The 9883-nt window shown below is 45.3% G+C and overlaps 1 protein-coding gene across 1 annotated transcript in view; it reads left to right on the top strand.

Annotated features, from left to right (window-relative positions):
- The first annotated feature begins 648 nt into the window (after positions 1 to 648).
- itgb8 (integrin, beta 8) overlaps positions 649 to 9883 on the top strand; it is a 25466-nt gene continuing 16231 nt past the window's right edge. The window contains exons 1-3 of the mRNA XM_046325295.1: positions 649 to 1325; positions 2474 to 2559; positions 6356 to 6527. Of these exons, the coding sequence (XP_046181251.1) occupies positions 1226 to 1325; positions 2474 to 2559; positions 6356 to 6527 (358 nt within the window). The 5' untranslated portion in view covers positions 649 to 1225. The remainder of the gene's footprint in view (positions 1326 to 2473; positions 2560 to 6355; positions 6528 to 9883) is intronic.

Here is a 9883-nt window from a genome sequence, read left to right on the forward strand (position 1 = left end):
CAGCCCTGAGTGTCACAAACAGGATTTAAGGAGCCTATTGCAGGCACCCCCCCCCCCTCCCTCCCTCCATCCATCTATAGCTCTCTATCTATCTCCCTCTTTCTCTGTCTCTATTTATCTCCCTCTCTATCTAGCTCTCCCTCTCTGTTTAGCTACTGGCTGTTCTACTGTCTTGGATTTTGTCCCCTCTCTAAAAGAAACATTGAAGCCGTTTTCCTCTCTTGTCTTTTGGACAACCCATTTGTTAACTACAACCCTCTCTCTCTCCACCCTCCCCCCTCCATCTGGCTCCTGTTCAGAAGTCCAGCTGGCTAGTGGAGGTTACTCTATGTCGCAGGAATCTTTCTTTATAATAGACTAACCCCCTTAACATGGAACTGTGAACTACACTCGGTTTTTATTACCCTGACTGTCTCTCTCTCAGACACACACACACTACTCCCCCACCTGGCATCAGACAACAACAACATTAGACTAACACTAGTGAGACACTTCATAATAACACAATGGGTCTGAAGAACTTAATCAAACAGTAGTGTCAAAGCCTCCCATCCACTCGCTCTCTCACACACACAAAGTATTTTACTGTAGAACATTTCTCTCTCACATGTGTGGGAAGCATCGTTGCCATGACGGTGCCTGAGTCAGTGCACAGCATAAAACCAAGAGAGAGACAGATTTTTTAGGCTGGGCTTTACAATCAGCATATGGTCGTGAGACGCTCAACGCTGAAACATTGCAAAGAAGAAAACGATAGAAACAAAGGAGAGGAACGAGAGCGCGCTGAGACACTAGTGTTGTTGTTTGAATGAGCTCAGTGAAGTCTCTCCCGGGACACAGTATGTGACGGGGGGTGCACAAAACGTCACTACACCTGCTGCGGGCTGGAATAAATGCACGATAGAGAGAGAAAGAGAGATGTCTCGTTTTCACTTTCTCATTCGCACTATAAAGAGCTTGCCAAGGCAACTCCACGTGAATCAGATTTCTGGGAATAATCGTCTGTTTGGATAAGAAGGTTATTGGGCGGAAAGAAAACAAACAACAATGCCCCAACGACGCACCATTCATTCCTGGCGCTGCCTCTTGTTCACGCGGTCGTGCGGTATTTCCCGGTTGATTCCCATTATTGGAGAGTGTCAGTAGTAGGCGGTGACCGGAGCTGCATGCCTGCTGCCGGTGTCTCGAGCTGACCCGATTCCTACAGCCTGCCCCCGGTGTAGATATGACTTCCTGGCTACATAAATACGGTTACCCGAGCCTGCATTGCGTGCTGCTCTGCGTGGTATTGGCCGCTAACATCATCGGCGGGAGCTCTCATTCCGGTGAGTGACAGAATATACCTGGATAGGTAGGTTAGGCTACTGTGGAATTAATGCACTCACTCAGCATTAATAGATGGAAACATCATCATTGTGTGAATGGGTGAGACAGATTAAATAGTGAAAGAATCTTCAAGAATGAACTGTCAGATAATGATGATAGCTATAAATGTCCCGCCAGTAGTCCTTGCTCGACAATGTCTCGGCTGGTCGTCTGTCGCCGTTCACAACGGAACGTCACACTCACACGTTTCAGTCAATCACAATGACAGTCACATAGGCTTATCAACGCACTGCATCTATCAAATACATGTATCGTACTGTTATATTCCCAGCTTTATATTATACATCTCTTCGGGAATTAGTCATGTTTATCATGGTATTTTTATTGATCTATAAGTGACGTGACCAGCTTCGACTGATCAGGTACTGCTGTAGCCTACAGTGTTGTGCAATCTAGCTGTAACTGGCACAGTAATTAGGTTAGAGCTGCTTGTTAATTCACTAATTCATCATTCATTATTTCACAAATTAGTAAACTGAGATCTGCAGCATTCCTCTCCCGTGGCCTACATTAATGTACAATACCAGCCTCTCAGGGAATACATGGGATCTGAGCCATAGATTGGCTTAGTAGTAGAATTAGGTCCGTAGTTCTAATGGATGTGAGACATTGTTTAGAAGCACAGTATACTCTACAGTCTGTAGAATAATTAGTCTGTAGACTAACTAGTCAGATTATTGTGTTTGACTGCAATGTGATTACTGACCTTGTGAATAACTTTGTGCATGAACTACACTGAAGCACCTGTTCACACGCACGCACGCACACACACGCACACACACACACACACACACACACACACACACACACACACACACACACACACACACACACACACACACACACACACACACACACACACACACACACACACACACACACACACACACACACACACACACACACACACACACACACACACACACACTGATCTGTTGTGAGTCTACATTGTTCCTCTACATTCCTGATTTAAACATGGTAATTGACAGAGCCTTACTGCTGCATGGTTAATGACTGTTCACACAGTCAGTCTTTCATGTGTTCATTCTCTCTCCTCTTCTTTCCTCTCCTCTATCCTTCTCCACAGGTGAGCCTGTATGTTCGTCTCCTCCTGTCTCGTCGTGTTCAGAGTGCCTCCGACGCGGACCACAGTGTGCCTGGTGCTTTGAGGCGGTAAGAGAGACCGAGATGGGGGGAGAGAGAGAGAGAGAGAGAAGGGGGACACAGAGAGAGAGGGAGTGAGGGGGACACAGAGAGATAGAGAGAAGGGGGACACGGAGAGAGAGAGAGAGAGAGAGAGAGAGAGAGAGAGAGGGGGGGCAGAGAGAGAGACAAGGGAGGGGACAAACAAAGAGAGAGAGAGAGAGAAGGGGGACACACAGAGAGAGAATGGAGAGTGAGGAGTAGAGCATTCACATTAGTCTGTAGAGAAGGGGGACACAGAGAGAAAGAATGGAGAGTGAGGAGTAGAGCATTCACATTAGTCTGTAGAGAAGGGGGACACAGAGAGAAAGAATGGAGAGAGGAGTAGAGCATTCACAGTAGTCTGTAGAGAAGGGGGACACAGAGAGAAAGAATGGAGAGTGAGGAGTAGAGCATTCACAGTAGTCTGTAGAGAAGGGGGACACAGAGAGAAAGAATGGAGAGTGAGGAGTAGAGCATTCACAGTAGTCTGTAGAGAAGGGGGACACAGAGAGAAAGAATGGAGAGTGAGGAGTAGAGCATTCACAGTAGTCTGTAGAGAAGGGGGACACAGAGAGAAAGAATGGAGAGTGAGGAGTAGAGCATTCACAGTAGTCTGTAGAGAAGGGGGACACAGAGAGAAAGAATGGAGAGTGAGGAGTAGAGCATTCACAGTAGTCTGTAGAGAAGGGGGACACAGAGAGAAAGAATGGCGAGTGAGGAGTAGAGCATTCACAGTAGTCTGTAGAGAAGGGGGACACAGAGAGAAAGAATGGAGAGTGAGGAGTAGAGCATTCACAGTAGTCTGTAGAGAAGGGGGACACAGAGAGAAAGAATGGAGAGTGAGGAGTAGAGCATTCACAGTAGTCTGTAGAGAAGGGGGACACAGAGAGAAAGAATGGAGAGTGAGGAGTAGAGCATTCACAGTAGTCTGTAGAGAAGGGGGACACAGAGAGAAAGAATGGAGAGTGAGGAGTAGAGCATTCACAGTAGTCTGTAGAGAAGGGGGACACAGAGAGAAAGAATGGCGAGTGAGGAGTAGAGCATTCACAGTAGTCTGTAGAGAAGGGGGACACAGAGAGAAAGAATGGCGAGTGAGGAGTAGAGCATTAACAGTAGTCTGTAGAGAAGGGGGACACAGAGAGAAAGAATGGAGAGTGAGGAGTAGAGCATTCACAGTAGTCTGTAGAGAAGGGGGACACAGAGAGAAAGAATGGCGAGTGAGGAGTAGAGCATTCACAGTAGTCTGTAGAGAAGGGGGACACAGAGAAAGAATGGAGAGTGAGGAGTAGAGCATTCACAGTAGTCTGTAGAGAAGGGGGACACAGAGAGAAAGAATGGCGAGTGAGGAGTAGAGCATTAACAGTAGTCTGTAGAGAAGGGGGACACAGAGAGAAAGAATGGAGAGTGAGGAGTAGAGCATTCACAGTAGTCTGTAGAGAAGGGGGACACAGAGAGAAAGAATGGCGAGTGAGGAGTAGAGCATTCACAGTAGTCTGTAGAGAAGGGGGACACAGAGAGAAAGAATGGAGAGTGAGGAGTAGAGCATTCACAGTAGTCTGTAGAGAAGGGGGACACAGAGAGAAAGAATGGAGAGTGAGGAGTAGAGCATTCACAGTAGTCTGTAGAGAAGGGGGACACAGAGAGAAAGAATGGAGAGTGAGGAGTAGAGCATTCACAGTAGTCTGTAGAGAAGGTGCTCTTTCTGACATGTCAGCACATAGATTAGTGGCAGGGCCATTTGTGATTGGTCATTTAAACACTTATACAGGCTCTGGCTTTATCTCTGTGTTTAGTCTGTCATAGATAACGCACAAACACACTTTTCATACACCCTGTTGATAACCCTTTCCTGGTGTGTGTGTGTCTGTCTGGGTTCTGCCTTAATCCTGGGTTCTTGTAAAGTACTACTCTGACCCAATAAGTGACCATGAGAACCTGTAAACTAGGACATCACAAGCTCCTGAAGACACACACACACACGCGCGCGCACATACACACACACGCGCATACACACACACGCGCATACACACACGCGCGCATACACACACACGCGCGCGTGCATACGTGTACACGTACGTACGTACACACACACACACACTCACACTCACACTCACACACCTTGTCATTACCTGGGACAATGGTCTTGAGACCTTGAGCGGGCTGGCTCACTGGTGCGTGAATTGGAAAGCCCACACACACACACACACACACACACACACACACACACACACACACACACACACACACACACACACACACACACACACACACACACACACACACACACACACACACACACACACACACACACACACACCCTGTCTCGGAGTGGGGTAGGGTAACTCATTCTGAAAACTCCTCCAACATACACTGTCAGTTTCTGTTAGTACCAGTCTATTGGGTCTGTTGTTAGGAAAGTCCCTGTATGACTGTGGTTTAGAGGGACTTAACAGAACCAGAGGTTGAAGTGGGCCGGAGCCGACCACAACGGAGAACTCTAGTGCGGGTTTCCCAAACACAGATCAAAGCCATACTCAATTGAACATGCCTCTTAGTTCGGACTGCCTCTTAGGCTATGTTTTACTGCTTGATTACAGACACCTCTTATAGAATATTTTTATTGAATATTGACTCTGGTGTATATTCAGGCCTAACTCTTCATAGCAGTATTTACTGTTGTTTTGTGTCAGTAGTACCAGGGTATCAGAGGGCTGTTGTTTTGTGTCAGTAGTCCCAGAGTATCAGAGGGCTGTTGGATTGTGTCAGTAGTACCAGGTTATCAGAGGGCTGTTGTTTTGTGTCAGTAGTCCCAGAGTATCAGAGGGCTGTTGTTTTGTGTCAGTAGTCCCAGGGTATCAGAGGGCTGTTGTTTTGTGTCAGTAGTCCCAGAGTATCAGAGGGCTGTTGTTTTGTGTCAGTAGTCCCAGAGTATCAGAGGGCTGTTGTTTTGTGTCAGTAGTACCAGGGTATCAGAGGGCTGTTGTTTTGTGTCAGTAGTACCAGGGTATGAGAGGGCTGTTGTTTTGTGTCAGTAGTACCAGGGTATCAGAGGGCTGTTGTTTTGTGTCAGTAGTACCAGGGTATGAGAGGGCTGTTGTTTTGTGTCAGTAGTACCAGGGTATCAGAGGGCTGTTGTTTTGTGTCAGTAGTCCCAGGGTATCAGGGCTGTTGTTTTGTGTCAGTAGTACCAGGGTATCAGAGGGCTGTTGTTTTGTGTCAGTAGTCCCAGGGTATCAGAGGGCTGGTGTTTTGTGTCAGTAGTACCAGAGTATCAGAGGGCTGTAATCCTCTTTGACCAGGCACTCTAAAGCCCTAAACCATGACACAATTGACACAGTCCAACTCACAGAAGTGTGTTTCTATACTGGGATTATTGTCTATGTTGTGTAATGTCACTGCAAGGCACTGCCTAGCTTCTAAACAATAATTTCAACTCACACGCACACAGTCCCACGTCCTCAGTATAATCACTTCTATTTCCAGTTATACAACTGAACATCAGAGTCAACTGACTCTGTTTCTATTCAGGCAATTCTGGAGATTAAAATCTCAGTTAAAAAAAAATGAAAATGAATTGCAATAAAAAATGAATTGCAATGATGGTAATAACTTAGCTATTTATCCCTACTTCACTTACATAGTTAGTTACAGTGTAATTACACTTGCTATATAGTACACCTCTCCTGACTGGAGTGATTTGAAATTGGAATTGACCCCTGATATAATGTGCAGAGAGAAAGGTATGGGCCCTGATCTCCAACCCCTGACCTCTGACCCCTAACAGGGTTTCCTGGATGGAGCGGAGGTGGGAGAGCGCTGCGACCTGGTGGGGAACCTGGCAAGGAGGGGGTGTGGCCTAGAGTTCATAGAGCATCCAGAGGTCATGGTGGAGGTCAATGCTACGACCAGCAGCACTCAGGTGTCACCGGGAGAGATCACCCTCACACTCAGACCAGGTGAGGGGCAGAGTATAGCTGCCACTGAATAACTCACTGAATGGTGGACTGCACATATCCTGTTTTACTGTACATCTTGATGTATGTCCGCTTTACAAGTTGTACATACACTGAACAAAAATAAAAATGCAACAAGTGTTGGTCCCATGTTTCATGAGTTGAAATGAGAGATCCCAAGAAATTTTACATACACACAAAAAGCTTATTTCTCTTAAATTAGGTGCACAAATTTGTTTACATCCTTGTTTGTGAGCATTTCTCCTTTGCCAAGATAATCCACCCACCTGACAAGTGTGGCATATCAAGAAGCTGATTAAACAGCATGATCATTACACAGGTGCACCTTATGCTAGGAAAAATAAAAGGCCACTCTAAAATGTGCAGTGTTGTCACACAACACAATGACACAGATGTCTCAAGTTTTGAGGGAGCGTGCAATTGGCATGCTGACTGCAGGAATGTCCACCAGAGCTGTTACCAGAGGATTGATGTTAATTTCTCAATCATAAGCCACCTACAACGTTGTTTTAAATAATTTGGCAGTACGTCCAACCGGCCTCACATCCACAGACCACGTATATGGCGTTGTGTGGGTGAGCGGTTTGCTGAAGTCAACGTTGTGAACAGAGTGCCCATGGTGGCAGTGGGGTTATGGCATGGGCAGGCATAAGCTACAGACAATGAACACAATTGCATTTTATCGATGGCAATTTGAATGCACAGAGATACCATGACTGAGGCCCATTGTCGTGCCATTCATCTGCCGTCATCACCTCATGTTTCAGCATGATAATACTTGGCCCCATGTGTCAGGAGTGAGAAACAGTCACTTAACCAACTGAGCCACGAATAGTCGGCAGAACCCAGAAGATGAGGCAGACACAGCAGTACTTGAGACGGTGTATTTAATGAAGTAAAAAGTGAAGTTCTTCAGGAAAACATGTAACTCCACAACCTCAAAAGGAATTCCACAAGAACAAAGGTAATCCTCCAAGACAAAAAAGGTAAATCCACAAGGTGGAAGGTAAAGCATAAAAAGCCTCAAAAGATACTCAAAAACAAACAAACAAGAACAAAAAACAGAATTCCACAAGAGAGTCCACCGGGATCAACAAGAGTTCACAGAATACTAGGGCTGGGTGCTAACATACAAACACAGAGCAAAGAACTGAGGAAAACAAAGGGTTTAAATACAATCAGGGGAAACGAGGCACAGGTGCAAATAATAATGGGGATCAAGGGAAAACAAAAGGTCAAAAGGCACAATGGGGGCATCTAGTGACCAAAAACCGGAACAACCCTGGCCAAATCCTGACACCATGTTGCAGGGATCTGCAAACAATTCCTGGAAGCTGAAAATGTCCCAGTTCTTCCATGGCCTGCATACTCACCAGACATGTCACCCATTGAGCATGTTTGGGATGCTCTGGATCGACGTGTATGACGGCGTGTTCCAGTTCCCGCCAATATCCAGCAATTTCGCACAGCCATTAAAGAGAAGTGGGACAATATTCCACAGGCCACAATCATCAGCCTGATCAACTCTATGTGAAGGAGATTTGTCGCCCTGCATGAGGCAAATGGTGGTCACACCAGATACTGACTGGTTTTCTGATCCACGCCCCTACCTTTAAAAGCATCTGTGACTAACAGATGCATATCTTGATTCGCAGTCATGTGAAATCCATAGATTAGGGCATTATTTATTTATTTCAATTGACTGATTTCCTTATATGAACTTTAACTCAGTAAAATATTTGAAATTGTTGCATGTTGCTTTTATATTTTTGTTCTGTATATATTGTCCTGAGCTAGGGCTGTGGCGGTCATGAAATTCTGTCAGCCCGTTATTGTCATGCGAAAGAGTGCTGGTCTCACAGTAATTGACCGTTAATTAACATAAAAACATTTAGCATCTCCAGGACTCCACACATACAAGCTGCAAACAAGCCACTGATGCGTGCCTTTGGAACATATACATTTTTAAAAGTCAAATCAATTTAATATACACCATCACAATGAATCCAATATTTATTTTAGTCAGGTCTAAAGAAACATTAAGATATGAAAAAATGTATTTCAGAAGAACAGAATATGAGTTGGCCTACTGTATGTTATCTGTGTCACGGCCGTCGAAAGAACTAGACGAAAGCACAGCGTGGTGAGCGTACATATTCCTTTTATTTAGGATGCCGCCAACAAAAACAATACAAAACAACTGTGACGCTTAAGGGCTATGTGCCACAAACAAAGTTAACTACCCACAATCACAGGTAGGGAAAAAGGGCTGCCTAAGTATGATTCTCAATCAGAGACAACGATAGACAGCTGTCCCTGATTGAGAACCATACCCGGCCAAAACAAAGAAATACAAAAACATAGAAAATAGAACATAGAATGCCCACCCAAATCACACCCTGACCAAACCAAAATAGAGACATAAAAAGCTCTCTAAGGTCAAGGCGTGACAATCTGGCTATGCTTCTTTTCATGGGCTGTAGGCTTGTTCATTTAGCTGATAAGATATGCTTATAAGTCCTGTGCCATTATTTTATATTATATGATTTTATAGTAAGAAGAATATAATTGAACTGAATAAAATAGAAAGGATATTTTTCCCATTCTGGAGCCAGTGTTCATATTAAGTGGCTATGTTAAGTGTAAAAGTGATAATTTGAAACAGGTCCTATATGCTAGATTTAGAGTTATTTGTAACTTTAGTTCTGAATGATACAAACTTTAGAATGTCTTAGAAATCAAAACATTTATAGGCTGCATGATGCGACTACAGGCTTTTGATGATTTGAGAAAGTAGCAAAAAAAGCTTGCGCTCTGTTCCTTGCCTCAGGGTACACAGCTGTTCTGATGGAGGGACAAAAGAGCCCTGAGTACCAGGTCATTAGGACCTGATGGAGGGACAATAGAGCCCTGAGTACCAGGTCATTAGGACCTGATGGGGGGACAATAGAGCCCTGAGTACCAGGTCATTAGGACCTGATGGGGGGGACAATAGAGCCCTGAGTACCAGGTCATTAGGACCTGATGGAGGGACAATAGAGCCCTGAGTACCAGGCCATTAGCACCTCATGGGGGGACAATAGAGCCCTGAGTACCAGGCCATTATTGACCTGATGGGGGGGACAATAGAACCCTGAGTACCAGGCCATTAGGACCTGATGGAGGGACAATAGAGCCCTGAGTACCAGGTCATTAGGACCTGATGGGGGGACAATAGAGCCCTGAGTACCAGGCCATTAGTACCTCATGGGGGGACAATAGAGCCCTGAGTACCAGGCCATTAGGACCTGATGGGGGGACAATAGAGCCCTGAGTACCAGGTCATTTGGACCTGATGG

The sequence above is a fragment of the Oncorhynchus gorbuscha genome, linkage group LG24, assembly GCF_021184085.1.
Source record: "Oncorhynchus gorbuscha isolate QuinsamMale2020 ecotype Even-year linkage group LG24, OgorEven_v1.0, whole genome shotgun sequence".
Classification (NCBI taxonomy): domain Eukaryota; kingdom Metazoa; phylum Chordata; class Actinopteri; order Salmoniformes; family Salmonidae; genus Oncorhynchus; species Oncorhynchus gorbuscha.